Here is a 22,381-nt window from a genome sequence, read left to right on the forward strand (position 1 = left end):
GATTTTTCTTTTAACAGTGCCTTCACCAGTTGTTATATGTAGGAGCTAAACCTGTAGCTGGTAAGGTACAGAAAGCCACTATGTGTTCGGGTAACCAGTCTCAAAACAAGACATCAAAGCTGAGTCTTGATTTCCTCTCTGAATTGAATGCCATGAATACATTCACAATGATTGTAGCTGTTTTTCCCCAACTTGTGTTTTCACTTATCTGTTACAAGTTTGATGGACTGTAAAAATATTTGCTTTACAGAATAGTCATGCTCTATGTCTTTCTAGTAAAACAAACAAAACCAAACACCAGTCAACCTGAAATCATTCTTTGGTTCCACTAATATGAGAGGTTTCAACTGATCATACTTTATTTTGGATGAGGCTCTTAGGCAGGCTTACAGCTGAACTATTTTTAGTTTTTTAATATAAGGGATGTATAATTGAAATATTCCGAGCTGCTGTCATCTACTGCACATAACATATGAGTGGTATTACTCCATTAGTCAGAATTGCAGCACATTTGAACTGTCATACACTCAGCTGTACTGAAGTCAGGGAGCTGCAGCTTCTCTCAGAACCTTCTTAAGGTTCTGTGTCTGTCGTATTAAATCATCAGGTGAGTGCCAAATTCAATGAAGCTCGCTGAATATAGTGAGGCTAAAATTGCTGCAAGAAGTTAGAGAAGTAAAGTTAAGGAGCAAACAGGGGTAGTGTGAGGTAGAAGAGGAATAAAAAGGCAGGGCTGAAAGCAAGCCAGCAAGCAAAAAAGAATTTGTTAAAATCAAGGGGCAGAGAAACCAGTGTGTGCTGCTGAAGCTTCCTTAGAGATAGCCTGGTCAGTCATCCCAGGCAAACGTTCCCTGTGCTTCAGTTGCTCAGGCTGTTTCCTCCTTGGTGCCACTGCTCCTCTTTCTTGCTCAGAGGAGGCTGAGGCTTTCTCATTTGTAGGTTTCCTCTCGGTATGTTTGATTTTTCCTTTCCTGTCTGGTTTTCCCTAATTCTGTGTTATGCAAAAATTTTCACTTTTGGATGCTTTGTATCTGTGGAATTCCAAGGGGAGAAATCAATTTTTTTTTTTCCTAATCAACAAAAAATATAACAGTGAAATACCCTACTAACTGTAAATATCTTCACACTGACACTCTAATAAGTATGTATAAACTCCTAGGATTTCCATTGCTATGGAGGTAGGGAACTCGCCTTGATTTTTGTGTTACTGAAAGATAGAAAGTCACCAAAACCATGCATTTTCAAGAATTTTTTTTATTTTAGAGAGCCAAACATTTTTCATGCCTTGCATAGCCCTGAGTCTCTGCTGAGAATTTCCTCCAGAGACAGAACCTAAAATAATACAGCCATAGAAAGGATACTGTATGAATCTGAAATCTCTGCCTGCTTCAAATTTCAGCTATTGGTTTTGCACAAAGGAAATATTTTCTTGTTTTTCAGATGTAAAATAAAACTTTCTGTGTCACATACATGTAGAGTTAATATTTTTAAAAAATTTGTAGGCAGATTATTTCAAATTTCCAGTAAATTACATAGCTTCTCATAACGCTGTGTTCATAAAGGAATTTAAAATTTATACTAAAAGCAGGTTTAAACATCTTCCTTGAAGAATTAAAAAAAAAGTGCACAATCTGAATTTTGAACTCAAGTTTATGCATATCTGTAATATTCTGCTAAGTGTTTAATAGTGCTTCTGTGCTGTATAGATTCATTGATATCACTTGCCTGTCAGACAATGCAGTTAATGGAAGGCATCTTTTTATGTGTTTCATTTACTCTGACCTCTCTTTCCAAGACTGAAAGAACCCAAGCTTTTCATGTTTTCTTGTATGTCATGTTTCCCAGATCAGTGGTCAGTTTTGCATCCCTTTGGTACTTTCCATTTGATGCAATTTATGGACTTTGATGCAAAAACTGAGTACAGCATTCCAGTGGAAGCCTCAATGCTTCTGAAATTCCATCTTCTATTCTTCCTTCCCTAGTTTTGAATATGCATTTTACTCTGAATTGGCTCCACTGGAAATGAAATAAATAGTTAAGTAAATTTAGTTTGCTAAAGATGAAGAATTCTTCTCCTTGTTTAATGAAATTTATGTGCAAAACATGAGAGCCTTTTTCATTTTTTTCTTCCCTGTGGTGTTTTTGTATTAGGATGAGTGAAATTTATTACATGGGGGTTGTAATTTTGAATCTATAGCATGATGTTACACGAGCGATAAGTTGCTATATGGGAAGCCTTGTCACGATTTCTCAGTCCTGGATTTTGGTCTAATAGGCAATGCATTAATATTTAAAATACCTCATCATATCCATGGCAGAATAAGTTTATGATACTTTCAGAGGACATTTTTTTTCTACTGTTTTAAGAGCAAGGCCTGAAAATGAAAATTTTCAGGAGTTACAAGTAGTTGTGGTGGATGAGTGCAAATGCACAGTGGAGAAAGATAGAAATTTCTTGGAAATTCCTCTCTTACTTTTTTTCCTATTGTGAATCAAGCAGATGCTAAGCTAAAGTTGGAAGCTAAAGTTAGTGGAAATCAGAAATCACTTGCTTAGTGCTTCATGATGTCTAAAATGCTACAGAGATAGATGTGTATTTGTTTATATAGATAACCAAATTAATCGTTTTACCCCAAAGCTGTAACTGTGTCAGCTGACATTCTTTTTTCAAGTTTCTGCCCTGGATGAAGTCCTCTGCATGCTCTAGAACAATGAAATGAGAAGTTTGAGACAAATGTCTCCACCTCAAAATGCTGCTTTGCCAACATGTAAACTGCACACTTCTATAGCAAAGTATTTTTTTAAAGGACAAGTTTAAATTCTTGAAATAATATGTAGTGTATTTTCCAAATATAAGTTTGAGACAGCCATCTGAAAATTTGGACTATAACTTCTTAGTTATAAATTTGATCTTCAGATCTTGAATTTAAGGTGAGATGAATGGCCTTAAAATGAAAGAGGGTGGATTTAGATTAGATTTTAGGAAGAAGTACTGTACTGTGAGGGTGGTGAGGCACAAGCACAGGTTGCCCAAAGAAGCTGTGGATGCCCCATCCTTGAAAGTGTTCAAGGCCAGGCTGGGTGGGGCTTTGAGCAACCTGGTCTAATGGAAGGTGTCCCTGCCCATGGCAGGGGGGTTGGGACCAGATGGTTTCTAAGGTCCTTCCAACCCAAGCCATTTCATGATTCTGTGAATGTTTCTTTTCAATCTATAATGATATGCTTCCATGCTCTTTCTGCTTTCTTCTTGACCCAGTATGTAAACAGAGATGTCATTACTAAGCCTTTAAAATAAGCAGAATCTCGGTCCTCTTCTGAGAAGAGAGCATGACAAATAATTATGTGAATTTAGTGTATTGACTTTTCCATATTCAAAACCTGCCCAAATCTCATTTGATTAAGCATAAAAACCCTCTGTGAATTCCATTAGGAATAGTCATGTATATTCACATTTTCATTGTCTCCATTTGGTTTTGATAAGTCATTTTTAAATTGCATGTTAGTCTTTCCTCTTACATGAATAAAGTTTTATTCTCCAGAGACCGAAGGAATTGTATTCACAATAGGATTTTATTTAAGCATTCTCTTTTTCAATTGAACTTGAAAACTTTAATCAGCTGGTAAATTAGAGTGTACTTGTTACAGCTTGCTTGTCTGAAGATCTTGCTTCCCTTATACAAGATTCTTATAATCTTACTGACCAGATGGTCAGAAGAGGGATCTCTGTTAGCAATTCAATAAGTATTGGTTTATTTTCTTGAATGGTCTCAGGTTTTTTGTCTCTTTTGAAGATTTTGCCATTTTGACAGCATAGTCTCTGTTGTGCAGCCCTACTGACAAAGAAAGAGTTGAGAAATATGTAGCCATTGCTGATTTCTCTTAATTCAGTATCACCTGATTACTTTCATGATTTAAGTTCCTGTTTTGATCCCATCTCGACATAGATTTCTCAAATGACTATTAGAGAGAGACAAAATCCCCTTACCATTTCTTTGTAGCTGAATTTCTATCTATGTTTTTTGAGGAGACCAATGAGACTGTTTTGACAGAAGAATAATAAAAAGAAACCTGTTATGGATAGCTATTATAGTTCAGATTTCAATTGAAACTGGTGCATGGTAAGTGTTTACAATGGTTGTAGAAAACTGGATGTGTTTTTGTTTACAGGCCTGTTCAGAAGGACTTGGTGATACCCAAGGATGGTACTGTGTGGTGTTTTCAGTGAGATTTCTAGGCTTATGTCAGGATAGCAGCTTACTGTCACCTTCTGAATTTGCAGTCTGGTAGATTCCAGTGGCTGAGACTTTCATACTTTTAGGATGTTATAGGTGAGATAAATGTATTCCATATATGTATATACGCACACACATCTGAGATGCTTATCTAACACTATGTTCAAATGGATACAATAGCTTTATTTTTCTTTGAAGTTACTCTGAAAAGCCTGGGCTGACTTTATGTAAGTGTTTTAGTACACAGATAATTTCTTCAGCAAACAAAGGCGGCAATCTTAAAGACACAAGCAACAAATTATAAAGATAGATAATCTCTTTGTAACTGGACAGACATTGTAAAAATGTCAAAGGCCTTTACAGCACTTCCTCCTGGTTTCAGTACCTTTCTCATCAGATCTATCCTACACTTGATGCTCTATTTCCCAAATTGGGAGTAGTAGAATGGCTGCAGCAAAATATTTGTTTTTAACAGTGAATATAAAACCAGTCTTGGAATTCTTGAGTGCTGCTCTTGGTTTTGTTATTAATTATCTGGTTTTTAGCAAATTAGCTAGAATTTGGTCTTTCCCTTTTGTCTGATGCAAAATGAAGATAGTTTTGCTTCATTTTCTTCTGAAAAAACACTGTGATAAGTTCCAGAAGTAGAAAGAATTATTCCTCCATGATCTCATAACGTAATTATCTGTACTAGTTACTGTCAACTTTTTTTTTATGTTCAAATTATATGGCATATCACCTTGATAATGTGTTCAGGCTTAAGTAATCTGAGGTGCCATATGACACATTTTTAAACTGAGCATCTTAGAGGGGCTTTTATCATAGAGTATTTTGTATTTACTGTTATGTTTTAGCTTTTACATTTTTACCATTTGGCCTTTCAGTTTCCTGAAACTTTTTAGGTTAAAATTTTTCAGGTTTATTCTCTTCCTGAGCAGCATCTGTAATGGTATGAACATTCTGAAATTGGGCAAATAATAGACATTTCTGCATAAGGGGGCAAATTGGATAGGAAAGAATCCTCTGTATTATTATAAATTATCGAGGATTCTTTTCAGCCAAATATTGAACAAAATTTTTTAGAATGGAGGAGACATTCCAAATAAAAATTGCATTTGTTTGTTCCAATGTTTGCACTGATAGATTGATAACCCTTTTCAAATCATATATTGCACGTTAAGTCAGCTTTTTGTGCAGCTGGAGAATCTCTCATCTGCACAAGCATGTGCTGCATACATCTAATGATTCTTGGTCTTTCTGGTGCTTGGAGAGTTTAAGAAACTAATGTAACAAGTCAGGAAAAAATCACAAGATACTGGAAAAGCACTGTGGTGTCATGGGTTAAATTCTGATTTTTTTATTCAAGGTCCCAGGGACAATTTACCTGTATCTGACACTATTGTGCTGAGTGATATTGGGAAGTTATTCCATCCAATCCATAACAAAATGAAAACTGTATGATTCATTTCTCACATATGGGAATGTAAGAGGCATAATGAAGGAGGTTTATTAAATATTATTTGGAAATTTTCAGCTTTAAGTAAATAAATTACTGTGTTTCTTTGTTGCTGGGAAGCTTGAAGAAATAGTAAGCATTGCAAAGAGAAAGACAAAGTTTCTTGCTCATGGCCTAGATTTAATCTCACACGGAAGGCATATAGTGTAGAAAATGTTTTCTGAGAGATTCTCTGGATGTATAATTATTAGAACATGAGGGATGGGATGTTTAGTGCTGATATTTTTTTGTACGAAGAAACTTGTTCACGCAGAATGCAACAGTTGAAAAAGAAGCAGAGAGTAAAAAAGAAAGTGCTTCCAGTACTGATGAATGCTAAAGATAATGCCAGCAAGGATAGTTTCAGAACAAGATACGTAATAAATGGCGTTTTCTGAAGCAATATTTGTCAAGGTACTGGAAAATTACTTGCAGATGAAAATTCAAACACACGTTTACAGAGTGTTCTTTTCATGCAGTCTACAGCTTCCTCACGAGGGGAAGAGGAGGAGCAGACGCTGTTCTCTTCTCTCTGGTGACAGGGCCCAAGGGAACTCCATGAAATTGTGCCAGGGGAGGCTTAGGCTGGATATCAGGAAAAGGTTTATCACCCAGAGGGTGGTAGGGCACTGGAACAGGCTCCCCAGGGGAGTGGTCATCAGAGTTCAAAAAGCTTTTGGACAATGCTGTCAGACTCGTGATGTGATTCTTGGTGTTTTCCTGTGCCGGGTCAGGAGCTGAACTTTGATGACCCTTCCAATTCAGAATATTATATGGTTCTATATTGTATTAGCTTCATGTGATTATAGAGACACTTTCTAGGAAGCTGACTTCAACAAATGGTGGGGGCAGCTCCCCAATCAACCATGTTACCTGAAAAGTAAAAATCCACTTGCATAAGTTAAACAGAGGCTGTAAGGAAATTAAAAATCTGTGTGTTTCTAGGAGTCAGTGAATAACCTTACTCTTTGAGAATCCTCTTTCGAAAATGAAAGAGAATATGTGGATTTGGGTTTGTTTTTTTTTCTTGTTTTTGCATTGGACAAGGGAATAGAAGAAAGAAAAGGAACAGAGAAAAGTTAAGAGAGCATAAATGGAAAATAGCCAAGCAAAATCTAGTTAAAGGATTTGTACTCTGGCAGGGAAAAAACTTTGAGCTATATGAAATATAGGAAGCCTGAAGTTTATAATTTGTAATTTATCTGAAAGGCATATAGTAATTTAAAATCCTTAAATGAAATAAAGTTTAAATGTACCACATATTGAATATTGTTGAAGAATGTCAGTGAAGGAAGAAAAAAGAAGAGAGAAATTAAAAAAGAATAAAACTCATTGCAAAGCCTTCTGTTGAAGTAGCACAACAAATACACAAAAATTACAATAATACATCTATACTAATAGACTTTTATTACAGGGAAAAATACTTCTGGAGTAAGAATTTTAGCAATTCTATCAATATCACTTTTATTATTGGGAAAGATTCTTAAAAGGAACCTACTTATGGTATATATTTATGTACCGATTAAAATACATTACTGAGTCTTGGCCAAAGACTTGGATGACATTTTTATCCTGGTAATTCTGTTACTGCACTGGAGCTTAGAATAAGTAAGTTTAAAGAACCAGTCTGTTTCCTTTTAGAAAGGAAATAGAAATGCAGAAAGACTAAAAGAGAAATCATTCAAACCAGAGATTTTCTTTATTTAGTACCCAGGAGAATTCCAGTCTATCTCAAAATAGAATGGTTAGAAAGAGGGTTGACTTTATCCTCAAAATTAAAGAAGTATTCAGAGCCAGACTTGCTGGCCACTGGCATTCTACAGGGTACAAAAATACAAGCGGTGAACTGATATAAATGAAAACCCTAGGTGTCAGTGGTTACTGCTGAGGGCAGTAGAAGTGTCCACATTTGAACGTGAGATCAAAGTTTGTAGGATGATGGTGAAATTACTTGACTCACGGGAGGCCCTGGATAGGGTTAGCATGCTGCAAGTTCAGCCATTAAATTATCTTGATTTTGAGATTAGAAACAGTATGGATGGCAAAATAGGTAGAGCAAAAAGGGATATTAAGTATAGGAAGACATGTTTGAATATTAACTGGTACAGTGGTTCTGGTTGGCATAGCAGAGAATATGTAATATTGGAATGAAGATTAAAAGATGGATAAAAAAAGATAAATGCTGTTTAAACAAAAGAAGAACAGCGGGAAACGTGTTTGATAGTAAGATTTATTTGCAGAAAAGGCTACTTTAAGTGTTTTGTCTGAAGTCAATTGCTCATTTATTGATTACTAAAACAACAACAGAATGTGCTTAAAGCAGTACAGGATTGTTTTCAGCATGTTAAATTACCAAGAAATTTACTGACTGATTTGTCTCTAGGAGTTATGTGTACAAAAAAATATTTGAAGCTGGGAAGTACCAACAATGATAACAATATCCAGATGAAGATCTGCAGGAAAGGCAATGATATAAAGCATTATTTGAAAAGGAAGGATTTGAAGAATGTGAAATGAAGAAAATCTCCCCCTTGCACAATATGTGAATACCAATTCTGCAGGCAGGTAGTTTTAATAAAAACCATTTGAATTCAAGCACAGGTAAGAGACTGATTCTCTGTAATTTGAATTAGAATAAAAATGATGCATGCGACTGAAACTTAAATAATTTGAAAGAATTAAGGAAAATTATATCTGGAATACTAAAGCCTAGACAAAAACTGAAAAAAAATTGGCAGCTTCTCTGTGGTCTGTTAATGGTAGAAATAACTGGTTTTCCCTGCTCCATCTGCTTTTGAACCCAAAATATCTTCAAGTGATTACAGTTGTGTTATGTGCCATGAGATGCTGAGGGCATGCTTAATGCTGTAGCACTGGGCACCCCAAAAATTCTGGCATTGTGGCTTTGCATCCTTCTCCCCCAAATTTTAAGCTAATTGTGGTATGTGTAGAATTAATGGGAAATGTGGTTTCATTCCATGTTCAGCCTGATGGCTTTCAAATCTTTATCTCCTAGCATGCCCAAATCAGTAGACTTATCAGCTTTTTTTTGTCGCAAGGACTGGAAAGATATTTGCCATTTTCCTTATTGCATCGGGTCACCATGTAACAGGAATAGGTGGTATATGGAACAGAAGGAAAAGGCAAACAAAAAGAAGGAAAACATTACTTAGTGGAGAGAGCACATACTGAGAAGCAAGTCCTGGAGAACTTGGAGTCTGGTACAGAGACAGTGCATTTTAATTGAAATGGTTGTTTTATTAAAGATTAAGTCCAAGCACGCCCCAACCAAACAAAACCAGCCCAGTGGTAATCTGAAAATCCTGCTTTAATCTTTGTTTTATCTCAGTTTGACTAACACTTCTCTTCCTGGTCTGTTCAATTTCTTCTCAGCCTTTTGGTTGTCAAAATACAGAGATGACAAATGACTTCTTTGCAGAAAGCCGGCAGAAAATCTGTGTAGGGCTGGTGCATCACGCAACATGTGCGAACCGTGGAGAATGTTAATGGCTCTGTCACCCTCTCAGTTGGGAAAACACTTGTCAGAGGTAACTCCTTTTCACAGAGATGAATCACTGGCTTAAAACCACCACTAATCGACTTCATATTTTTACTTATTGTATCTCTTGTATACACTTCTTAGATAAAGTTGTAAGAGCCAAAATTTAGGCAATAATGTGAGAATAAAGGGTATTTTTAGCCAAGTGTAAAGCAGTACGAAAACATAGGACAAAACCACACATAGCTTAATGAAGTTGTACATGTATAAAAAAATTAGTTTAATTCTTTATATTCAGTGTAAACTTTGCACTAATAAAATAAAGTCTTCCATGAGGTTATTAACTGCTGGTGTTGATAGTCCTAATTTTTACTAAGCTTGCACAAGTCCTGCTGGTCTTCATGTAGCAGTGGATTTCTAGACTGATTTTTCTCTTTAGTTGTGATCCAAAAACTGTTTCAAGTTAGGGCAGTAAATAAGATGATTTTCAAGTAAGTCAATATCCAGCTTTGGTTAATATGCAGCAACTCTTAGATCAAAATTCCTATAACTTAAATTCTCTGCATCTGACGAAGTACACAATTGAAGAAAGAGGCTGAACACAGAAGTTTTATATTTTCTGAACCGCTAGTAATTTCTTATACGTTCCCTCAATCCCTTTGGATTGAGGGAATGTATATTTATGAATGTACGAATAAGAAAAATCTTATTTTGCTTGAGTTAGCATAGCTTACCATCCAGTCATATTTAATAACAGGTTGTTGATGTAAGATTAAAAACTTGTGGTAATGCAATATGTATTATTAACAACCTTAAAAAACTGTGATTAAGATTACAAATTAATGAATTTTTAAACTTTTCCTTGTCTACATTGCCAAACTCACAATTTGTGATCTCTATTAATTGCACCTCCTCATGAGAATGTAAGAATGAAAATTTGTTGAATATTGTTGAGTGATTATTTTTAAACCAAAGTCTCCCTAAATTGCTCAAGTATTACAATAAGACAGTGTGGGTTTAAGCATTATTGCCTGTAAATATTTAAATATAGAGAATTTTGTATGAAGAATACTAATTCAGGGATTGTGCACTTAGAGATTGTGCATTTAGAATCTATAATGTCTACTATGGCAGTAAGATAAAAACACAAGGAGTCAGAGTAAAGAAAATATGGGGTAACCAATCCAGGAGATTGTTTTGCTCTTTAAAATCAGTATCTAGGGAAAAATACTAGAACAAGGCAGCATGTAGTGAAGCTCCTACCCTCCATTGATTCACAATTCAGGGTCTTCCTGGGCCAGAGGCATTTTTTATTCTGTTTTGCAGTGGTAAGGCTGTCCTCAGGCCTTCCAGGACCGAAGTACACTGGCAGAGAGGAACATTTCCCACAACTAAAGCAGATGGAATTGTGAAGCACTTCAGCCAAATGGAGATACACAAGCATTTGGGACAATGTGGGATACATAGGAGGGAGGTAAGGGAGCTGCACAGTGCTGTCGTGAGGCTGTTCTCTATCATATTAGAAAGATTAAGGAAAGTGTGTGAGTTTAGTGACTGGAAAAGGCAAATACTGCACCCACCCAAGAGGGCCATGATCTGTGGAGGTGCAAGTTGGCCTGGAAAATTATAGAAAAATATCTTCCTGAAAGCTGTTTTGAAGCACATGAAGGACAAGTTGACAACTGGGAACAGTCTGCATAGATTTACCCTCATCATGCCTGATCAGTCTGATTGCCTTAATATCACCAATAAACTTTGTGTCCACCCCTTCTCCTGCTCATTTAGGGAGAGGCTGAACAGTGGGGGTGCTGGAACAGACTGCAGCAAGATTTCACATATGGTGCCACTCCACCTATCTACTGGCCATTCTTGCTGATGTCTCTCTTATGCTTTTCAATCAGCAGTGTGCAGGTATGAAGAACTTGCCTCTTTTCATGACAGGTTAGTGTTTTAAAGAACTTTGGATGAGGGTCCTAATCTACAAACATTTAGAAAATACAAGATCACCCTGATCTTCCTTGACTAAGTTCTTGTTCTTTTTTTCCTCCAAAGAACTCCCAATAGATTTCTGAGGCTTAACTTCACAACAACCATCTTCCTTTTCCTGCAGGAACCATATTTATCATGTAGTATTTATTCACCTACCCACAGATTCTGTTCTTGAGAACAGAAGGATAGAGAGACAAGGCACAGTATTTTGTACTTCCTTAAATGTCCCTTGGATATTTTTTAAATAGTCTATATCCACTGGCTACCACTTAGTTCTGTTGAGGCAAGGAACTTTTGAGAGACCTCTGTATGCCAGAGTTCAGTCATGTTCCTCTGTGTGTGAACGCAGTTAGTTCCTGGTAATTCACTTCTATCCATTTTATCCATAGGTTCCCTAATTTCATCTGCTGACACTTCCTTTCATCGAGGCTCTTGAGCCACTTTCCATGCCAGTTCTATTTTAGGATGAATGAAGCCTGCTCATCCTGCTAAGGTATGTCCTGATTTTGGTGTATTCTGAGAAAATTGAAATGTGCATGCCAGGGAAGAAAAAGGAAGAATGCAAATTGCTGCAAAATCTGCATGGATGATGAATTTTCAACGCATTTTTTATTAACCATAATCCTTTATTAGACCTCACAGAGGTGTAAACTATACATACAAATACATTAGAAAGATACCCTCTTAACAGTAATGCTTCACATTTTGGACCTGATACCAAGAGGGTTGCAAACATTTCAGTACATTCTACAAACCAAAGGGTGCATTAGCCTTTATGTATACAGAGTGACAAAGCCCTTTACTGAAATCAAAGTAGATAAAAGTGAAAATCAGTCAACTACCTCTTCCAACCTTTACCTACCATAAATGCATATAAAAGCCTTTAAAAGCATGAATACACTATTATTTATGGAGCAAAGTTTACTGTTCTAGACAGCTCATAGAGAGAGGGGAAGAGAATGGTCAAGATGGCATTACATGAACTGCAAACTAGCAAAACTTCTTGAATTTTTTTTTATATTTGTACATATCAAGAGCTCCGTTTTTTTGATTTATTGGTTGTTACTAGAAAAGCTTGTAAGTGCTAAATGGGGAGAATAGCGCAACAAAGACATTGTTGAGGTATTTGGGGGATTCTGCAACACAATGATGTTACATACACAGTATGAAATATTATTTGTCATCAAGTAGTGACATTGTATTATGAGTAAGCACAAGAAAATAAAAAAGAAAGAATAAATCCAGTTAGAACTCTAATAGATATTTAAATGGTTTCTAGTAAATGAACACTTAACACTTGTCACTGTTTGATTATAATGACTTGAAATGTTAATAGTAGGATTATTCAGTAGTGAAATCAGAAATTCATGTATCCACATTCATGCTTTGCATCATGGGAACCCCAGTTTTAGTCAGGATACCAACTGAGGTCCAACACTGAAGAAAGGGAGGACAGTTACTCCTTATGGAAAGGCTGTCCTGAAAACCAAGAGCTATAAATCTCTTCATTGAGCATTCTGGGTGGCTTTGCAGTAATTTGGAAGAAAAGAAAGCTTATACACAATTTGATTATCAGCAGCAGGTGGTGCTGCTTCTTCTACTTTCATTTTGTTTCCTGAAATCCTTAGTCTTGATAAACATGTTTAATATTCAACCCAAAGACTCCAAGGATTAAGAAACTGTGAAACAGAATCATTGCATTCTGATAAAAGCAACGTGAGGTGTCAGACTACAGGTGAAACTGTTCAGAGCAATATGAAGTACCAGTGTGCTTTCAGTGGAGTGTTTTATGACTCATGTCAGATGAGACTTAGTTTAACCAGGCAACTATTATCGTTATACACTTTTGACAATTATTTTTTCACCTTGCACAGGATTTCTATAGAATTCTGTTGGACTAATTCCTTAGAAATGGTAATAAATGAAAAGGTATGATTTATATACTGTATCATGCACTGTCACTTGCATGTACTTTATTATATTCAAACTTGTCTCTAGGTGGAAATAATGAAGAGAACCATAATTCTTTTGCAGTATTTGTATCAATTTCATTTGAAATTCTAATGTAAAAAAAATAGGATAGAATTCATCACTGTGCACAAAATAAGGACATTTTACCTCTTTATTGATAACACTTTAGTCTGTTGGTTTTGGATCCTTTGTCTCTTTGATCATTGTTAAAGTAGGGTTTTTTCACACCGTAAGTCAGGTTAATGCCAGTATACCAGGAAGAGTGGAACATTCATTTGATTTTTAAATTTATGAAGTTAAATACTACAAAATATGAGTTTCATTTAATCAGTTGTATATATAGTTATCTGGCTAAACCTTTTTCTGTAAAATGAGTACATGAAGCATGATCCTATTTGTCATGATAGAGTCCTTTTTGTCCTGCAGGTATTTTGTTGCTGCTTTAGAGGAATGGAATTATACTAATGAATGGAAAATACAATAAAATGCAATGCCTTTGATTTAGTTAAAGAATGGTGGGAAAAGTTAATCTTTCAACGGTATTTGTTTTGTTTCTTAAGAACCTCAATAAAGTTTGAATATGTAGATATTTTAGGTGGGTGTATGTTAAATACTTGTGGGAAAGAATGTTTAGCAGCAAAAGTATCACATTGGTGCTTTTTATGACTTTTGTGAGCCAAGCTGGCAAAATAAAGTTACTGAAGAACACAAAAAGTCAAGAATTACTATAAATAATTTGGGATATAGGAATTTGCTAAGCCTTTTCCACTTCTGATGTAGTTAAGGGTGCTGTAGAGAGGGATAAATGATTCTTACAAAAAACATAAATGAAAAATTAATAGTTGAGGTGATAACAGAGGTTTTCATTCTGCTCTGTTTATATTACCCAATATTCTTACTTTGAAGAGATGCTTACACCTAAAAATATCACACTTAATAGAAATTTTATGGAGAAAAATGAAATAAAAGATAAAATTTTAATAAAGGTTTTCATAATATGGACCTCAGAGTTAGTATTTTTTTATCTGTATCTAAACAGACAGATATATTTGCCTGATGACAATGAAGAGGCGTCGTATGGTTTAAATATCTGGTCTTTAGGTAGGAAAAACAAAGACAGGATCTAAACTGTGACATCCATGTTACACAATGTTCTTCTAAAATTAGATTCCAGTTGGATTACTAAATATAACCCATAAGACTTGAAGAGAAAAAAGCAAGCATTTCAAATTTTACTTGACAGCAAAAAGAAAAGCATAATATACACGTGCACACACACATGCACATAGACATGCACACACTGTAACATTGCCTATATATACACATATATACATACATGTGTCTATATATGTGTATATATACACACATACACCCTTTCTGCAAACTAGTATAAGATTTCCTAATGTAAGCATCAGGGAGATCCTGCTCATTTTGGTCTCTGCTACAATGATATCTCTATGCTGTGTGACATGTAATCAAATTTCAAACATTCCCATAACACCTTTGGTGTAAAAAAAAAGATTTCTATATATCAGATACTGTGTCTTTGGGCATTTATAGTCCAGTAGAATATTCCAATGCTGTCAGAAGCAAACTGTCTAGTGTAGGAGTAGAATGGGTAAAAACTTTGTGTTCAAATCTTTTTTTCCTTCTTTCAAGACAAATTTAATCTAGTTGCTTTACTGAATGCTGCTTCCGCACATGAATTGGATAATTAGTAATCTCATTAAGAAAAATTCTTTATTTTATGTGGATTGTACCCAAGAGAAAAAAATCACTCAAAAGCCTCATCTCCTCATCCTTACCCCTCACCCCTGGAATCAAAACAAAGTGAATCAAAGCAAAACAACCCTCCCAAACAAATAGACAAACAACAAAATTATGTTGCAATAGTGTTTTAACTAGATTTTCTGGGCGGAGGAATAAATGTTGGTTTTGATCAGAAGTTGGGTGTTTGGAAGACTTATTTCCACTGACCAGTATCCTAAAAAGAGGGACCAGTATAAGCAGACCCCCCAAATAAATTATTATTATTCCTTTTCAGACTAAAAATAAAACGTTTTAAATATATTGATTCATCAGAACAACATAAGTATTCTATCTGGCCTATAGGTTCCAAGAATCTCTTTTTGGGCTTAACTTAGCATAATTTCAAAACAAAAAAAATGAAATGTGAAATTTTGCACATAAGGATGTTCATAGTGACCACATAAAGTAATAATAATAAAAAAAAATTCACAGACTGTTAGCCATATATTTCAACTTTTTCTCACAATTTGAAACTGGTGAGAATTGAAAAACCATCCATTTCCTGTAAGGAATATTTTTTGTCATTCCTTGTTAAATTGCATCTTTTGCGAATTTTAAGAACGTTAAGTTTTGGATTATGTGCCATGAGTGAGAAAGTAATTGGGTAAAACTATAAAAATGGGTGCTCAGTGAAAATCTCAATCATATCATGCCCCTTACCAAGACAAACTCTACACTGATTTCAGGCTAGAGTGTGGCTTAAAAATCTCTGTTATGATACAGGACTCACATAATCTGAAAGGCTTTCAGTCATATCCATTGTTCCCTGACTTCTAACAATTTTCTTCATCTGAATTTCTGGCTTGGAGTAAAGGTTCAGAATTTCATTTAAAGTCTATGTTTTGTGGCATTTTGACTCTTATTCCTGCCCCATCTGCATTGATATAAGATTACTTTGCTGTTTTCCGAGTGACAAAAAGTTGAAAAGTTATGGCTAGTTTTATTTCTATTTTAATAACCATACCTATGTAATTGTCATTTTCATACATTAAAAAAATATTTATGCTTTCTTTAATATTTTAGTCAAGTACTTTCTTAAACAAAACAATAGCACCACTTTGGCATTGCTGGCCAAATCAATAACAGGTAAAGCAAATATGCAAACACACTTTTCCGATCTTGTGATATCACATCTTGCTTGTTGAATGGAGAGCCAAGAAGACACAGTGCTTGGCCTAAAGTCTTCATTAATCAGCTTTAATCATTGATACTGAGAGAACAAGGAGCTCATGGGGCAGCTGAGTGTGGCTCCTGGATGTGTATGGAATTCACTTCTGTGAAGAGAGCCTACCACTAATTCACCCTTTAATCTTACCAAAAGAATTGACACTGTAATCTGCCCTGGGGAAAAAGGAGGCCTATTTTAATCTATCTACCAGGACTGGATGCCATATCCCAGGGTTTGATTTTTCTTGTCTCTCTTGGCTGAATGGTGCAAATGAGCTCATACAAGTCTGTCACAGAAATGGAAGTGTGGGTTTCTAACCACATTTTGAGCAGAATAAAGAATTTATTGATTTTCCATTAAAACTCTTAATGACTAATTATGTTTACTATGGAGATGAGACTTAAATTTTGCTACCTTGATGACAGAGAGGTACTAACTTCAGTGAGTTTAGATCTGCAGTGCTTTTTGGATTGACTGAAAATGAAGCTTAATTAACTTTTTTACTTATGCATTTCAGTGACATTCTGTGTAATAATTGGAATTTTAAGTCTATTCTAGAAAGCAAAAATCTGTGATCTTTGTCATGTGACTTACACAATAGGGAAGGATGGGAAATGGGTTTTTCTTTACCATTTAACTGATTGATGAGAATCAATGGCATCCAGTGGGAGCCCTGTTCCTAAATATCTGGAGTGCTTTTAAAAATCCAGCTGAACCTTTCAATTTCTCTAATTAGAAGTTTTTCAAAACTGACTGCTTTGTGCTTTTGGGAGGGAGATGCTTTGGCTCACGCTTCAACTTCTTTAAGTAGAGGATTTATTGAGATTATTAAGCTAATGCAGCCCTTTATCTTTCACACTAACTGGTTTATCATGTGCTCCTTGCCATATTACTGGAGATTTCTTATACCTCTGTGGGGCTGGAGCTACTTTCCATTTTTTGACACTATTTATTCTCTAGTAAAGCAAAGTGTTGCCTTTGAAGTTCACAGCTATTCATTATTTTAGTTGCTTTCAAGAATTGTTTTAATTTGTTTAGACAGTTGTCAAATTGTGATAAATATTGCTGTCTCTGAGTGACATTTTCTCATTATGGTTTCTCAACAGGAGAAATATGGTGGCATGAATGTGAGTGTGTGAATCCCAAGACCACAAATTTGAATTAATTTACAGGAATGAATGCAAAATGATGTATAGTTATTCAGTTAAGTTAACAGTGCATCAGTAAAAAAGTTATCTACAAAGAAACTTGCTGCCACAGATATTTGCAAATTGCTTTTTACACTCACACCGTTCTTCCCTCTTCCCCTTAGAACTTCAGAAGAGATAGGGGACAGAAAGGGTCATGGGGCATGAAATGGAAATATATATCATGTCTGTGACATCAAAATAATGGCTTATTCTTAGATTGCATTGCAGCCATTCTTAGAATTCTTACAGCTATTAAAGTAAAAGTCCTTCCCTCTCCATCCCCCCTGCCAATAAAAGGCCTGTAGGAGCTGTGACAGATATCAGAACTGCTAACTCTGTTTATTGATTTGGTGGTAAATAATTTAGGTTAGTTTCCACACGTGTTTCTCTTTACTTTCTTCCTTTTTCAACATAACTATCTCAGTCAGTGAGAGCTGTGACATATTCTTTTTATTCATTTACTGTTCTACTTTTACATTGCTATGGCAGCTTATCGTGCATATAGACATCCATCTCACAGAAAGCAGAGGGTTTAAAGAGTTGCATAGGAATACATTGCACTTGTTAAAAATACAAACCGCAAATTTTCTATGGGAATAAGAAAGGAACTACAATAATTTGTTAGACTTTTATGACCTTTCCTTCTTGTTTCACAAGGGACTATTGAGGAGCTGTACATAGGCAGTTTGGAGAGAACTTTCTCTTGTGTTTAAGCCAATAGTTACCGACTCCCTTGGTTGCAATAGAAAGTAAGGCAGATTTGAGCTGCCCTTAAAAGGAGATACTTTCTTTATATATCTAATCTACCACCTCCCTAACTGCTCCCTTCATACACTATTCTCCAGTCCCCCTTTGGAGCTGATCAAGATGTGCTTCATGCCTTGCCTGAGCTTACCCCATGCAGAATAGTGAGGGCAAAAATTTGAATGGGATGACGTTGGAGTTCTTGGACGGGGTGGAACAGTGCATTCTCCTTTGCCTTCCCTTCTCTCACAGACAAGTTTAATGCTCACCTTGGGACACTGCTGGCTGCTTATCCCCCTTTGCTGCATGGCCAACATACACTGAGCTGATTTACAAAAATACAGCAGAGGACACAGTGTCATTCAAGGTAGAACCAGTGCGGGGCCTGTCAAAGTTGTGTAGCAGAGGTTATCTGGGATTCTCTGTCTCCCACAAGAACACATGAATGGCAGCTGTAAGTAAGGGAATAAGGAAGTTAATCTCTCCTCAAGGACTTATTCTACACTAGTAATTTGGTGATTAGGTTAGCTTTTCTGATGCAGCAGCCCAACTAATAGTCAGGTAAGCTACATCTGATTGTGGGAAGAATTGAAATGGAGGGGAATTGAGCACCCCTTTATGACTGAAGAGAATGCTGATATTTCGGGAGGATTTAGGTCCTGGTGGACTACCCTTTGAAGCCACTTGAGGGCTGTTTTTCAGATTGTCTTCACTGGCCCTAGTTATCTATGAGTTTGTGTACCACATAATCAGATGTCTAAACACCACCCTTCAAATATCTAAAAGGAAGCAAGTATGTGAATTTTCTTTTGAAGATGGTAAAGTTATTTTTATGTTGAAATCTGAAGCCATTTTAGTTGATTTAAGCTGAATATTTTTGAAAGTATTTTGTTATTTAATCTTTGGCTTGGTCTTTCCATATTTGCTTTTACCTATTACTGTTTGGCCAGACCCTTTCATGTAACAAACTATAAAATAGCACCGTTGTACTATAAAACAGATTTTTACATACTGTTTGATATATGTGTATTACTGATATGCTAAATTTTACATACGGCATTATATGGAGGAAGAAAGAAGTTACCTATACTGTTGCAAAATAATTACCTGGAAGAATCATTACTGGTTCAAGAGCCTATGTATGCTTTAACTGCTTTTAAAAATCTTTTGTCTCACAAATTGCAAAAAAAATATGCATGTTTGCAAGAGAAGGAAGAATAAAACTGTCTTAAAACAAATGCATCTATAACCCATATTTTGTCGAAATGCCACAGATGGAATTAATGGATATTTAAAACTGTATATGTTACCTTACTGCTGCTGTTACTGGGAATGTCAAACTGTGCAAATATGAAGGGGTAGACAAACAATGTTTTCAGACACTGTAAAACAAACAGCCTCTTGCTTGTAAAGAAGTGCAAATAAAAAAACCACCACTTAGACAAGGCTGATGAATGACTCCAGCAGCCAGTGTTCATAGGTTAATTTAGTGCAATTGGATCCATCAAAGGCCCATAAATTTGTAGGCTTTTGAGGGGCACAGGACTTTAAGAGTTTTTGCGCAGGACATTTAAAATAGGTTAACAAACAGCATATATCAACCACAGATTTTTTTATCTCTGGGCTGCTTAAAATGTTCTGTTCTCTAAAGACTTAATATTGGAATGTTTAGTTGTGTTGTTCACTGGGAGAATGCCCATTGGTTGAATTTGCATCAAGCTTTTTAAAACAAAGGTTTTTTTTAAGTCTTCCAATGTTTAACAAATAATTTATTTACAGCAAAGTATCCTGCAGATGGCACATTCATTCTTCATTCTTGTGGATGGCATGTTCTTACATTCTGTAGTTTCTGTTTCCTGTGTTCCCTCTACTTGTATTCTTCAAATGTACTTCCTGAAAGTTTAGAAAGAAAAATTTATTACAGATAGGTTTAAATACGTTATATGCTCACAAAACTTATAATAGTGGGAAAACAGTTGTCCAGAGTGCTGGAACTGTTAGACAATTGTATTTTAATCAGTAATTCTGTTATCTACAGAGAAGTTAACTATGCAGAACTTCTGTATCCGAAGTTCACTGTTCTCCTAGATGTAAACACTTCAACTGTTGTCGTTCTTGATCTTGGCAGAGGAGATATCTGCACACTGGAACCTAGACGGGCTTAGGGATACGGTAGGTACCAAAGATTTCCTTTCTTTCCCAAAGACATTTACAAAAGCAGGATGTATAGGGGCCAGGGAACTTTAGAGTTGTAACTGCAGGATTTGTGGAATCTCTTGGGCTTTGGTACCAGGTGTTTTCAAAATTGCTCTGCTAACTATGTATTGCATAAATGGCATATTGGATGTGTTGGATTTTGTTGGATAAGGCCTTGAGGAGGAAAAAAATTGTGGGTTCTCTGTAGGAGCTGCAGCCATATAATTTGTTTTCTCAAAGCAGACAATGTGATATGCTAAGCAAATCAAGAGAACTTTGGAATGAATAATGCCCTCAGTTCCCTGTCATTCCATGCACAGGCCAGTCTTCAGCAGCAGTGATGGGGGTGGTATATGCATTTCAATTTGATTTCCTTGTTTATCGCACTGGTAAATATTAGCCAGGCCCAAGACTTTGCATATTCTGTATCAGACTAAAGGCAGAATTGTGTTTATAATCCTCCATATTTATAATCCTTATTGGAAGTCAAATTCTTAGTTAAGTGAAATTATAGGGTTTTTTCAAGAAAAGCCAAAAATAATAAAAAAGAAAATCTCTGTGACAGATGAAGCCATGTGTATACAGCTCTACCACTGCACTAGTTGTTATTTAAGCCCTAAAATTTAAAAGTAGTAACATTTTCTTGCTTTTCTAATGTAGAGAAATAAAATGGAAGCTAGTTTGATGCATTAGTTTTCTGGGGGTTTTTAGTGATTTCCCATAGAAAATACTATTCTATATAAAACCTTTCCATTTCCCTTCAGTATCTATTAAATATAAAATAAATCAGAAACTTTCAAAGGATCATAAAACTATAGCTCACATAGAGCTTATTAGTTTTCACTGGATTTGAACTGGCTTCTGAGGGATATGAGTGAAGTTACTATTCTAAGTATATACAACAAAAATTAGGCAGTACTCGTAATTGTTAAATTAATTATACCACCACCAAGTATAAAACACTGAGCCAAACTAGGATTTATCATCATTGACGAGCCAAAGTTGTCAACAGCAAAATAGTCATAATGAAGAAAAGTTTTTGTTAGGAATCTGCCATTATAGACTAGATTAATCATCTAGTCACTATTCCTGTGAACAGTTCAGAAGGATACTGGCTTCTCCTCATTCAGTTTTGCTAATATTGCTGTAGTATAGCATCAATCAAATACAGAATCAGAAATGTCAACAGAATTCTGCTTATCCTTAAATTAAAATATGTGTTTTGCTTTTCACTGCCTGTTTCTCTTCCAGCTTTTCCAAAACTACCTCTGCTGTCTTTACTTCTTCCTAAGTTATACCTTGGTTTTCACCCTGAAGAGCTCATCCTGGGTAAACCCCCTAAACTGTCACTGATTTTCATTAAAATCATCATTGCAGCATTTCACAGGAGTCTGCCAACACTAAGGATCCTGCCTTATTCTACAAATGGTCATATTGGTTACAGTGAGCTAAGAAAACAGGAATTTCTTTACTCATCTGCCCAGTTTTTTCTTTCTACACAGCAACAAAACAAAATATTCTCTTCAGTGCTGACCCTAGGTGCTCTTCCTTGAAGAGAGTTTACCAGCATATAGGAAAAGCTATATGCTACATTTCATCTGCCAAAAGTCATATATTCTTAAGGATTACAAACTCTTGATCCATAAAATGAACAGTGAGAGCCTTATAATGAAACAACAGACATTTTGCATTGCAGTGACTTTCAAAGTATATTTAGATTGAAAATTAACTGTGTGTTTCCCAAATGAAAATATAAATTCTCTCCACTACTGCTGTTGGCTGACTTTAAAAGGGATTTACCACCCAAATAAAGCAGATACTAAGATGCAGGATGGTTTGGCTTACAGCTTTTAATACTGCCATGAAGGTGGAAAAAGAGCTGTCATGCTACAGACTAGCTTTGAAATTGAGAGAAGATGGCAGGTTGCTTTTAGAACACTTCCTTCTCCAGAATCAGCATTTTGATGAATAACTACCAGTAAGTGTACTGGTAGTAGCATGCATTCCAGAAAATGCTTTGACCCCCATAACACATTTTTTTCAAGTATGCATTGCTGAGACCACTGGGAGAAAAAACCCTAAAACCAA

The 22,381-nt window shown here is 35.7% G+C and overlaps 1 protein-coding gene and 1 long non-coding RNA gene across 2 annotated transcripts in view; one reads left to right on the forward strand and one right to left on the reverse strand.

Annotated features, from left to right (window-relative positions):
• The first annotated feature begins 11,015 nt into the window (after positions 1 to 11,015).
• On the forward strand, positions 11,016 to 20,406 carry LOC116442928. The gene is made up of 3 exons (XR_004239695.1): positions 11,016 to 11,137; positions 11,605 to 11,708; positions 20,136 to 20,406. It is a non-coding gene; the product is annotated as an uncharacterized LOC116442928 (long non-coding RNA).
• Positions 11,806 to 22,381, reverse strand: part of IGF1 (insulin like growth factor 1) — a 54,757-nt gene continuing 44,181 nt past the window's right edge. The window contains exon 4 of the mRNA XM_032106607.1: positions 11,806 to 19,990. Within this exon, the coding sequence (XP_031962498.1) occupies positions 19,931 to 19,990 (60 nt within the window). The 3' untranslated portion in view covers positions 11,806 to 19,930. The remainder of the gene's footprint in view (positions 19,991 to 22,381) is intronic.

The sequence above is a fragment of the Corvus moneduloides genome, chromosome 4, assembly GCF_009650955.1.
Source record: "Corvus moneduloides isolate bCorMon1 chromosome 4, bCorMon1.pri, whole genome shotgun sequence".
Lineage (NCBI taxonomy): Eukaryota > Metazoa > Chordata > Aves > Passeriformes > Corvidae > Corvus > Corvus moneduloides.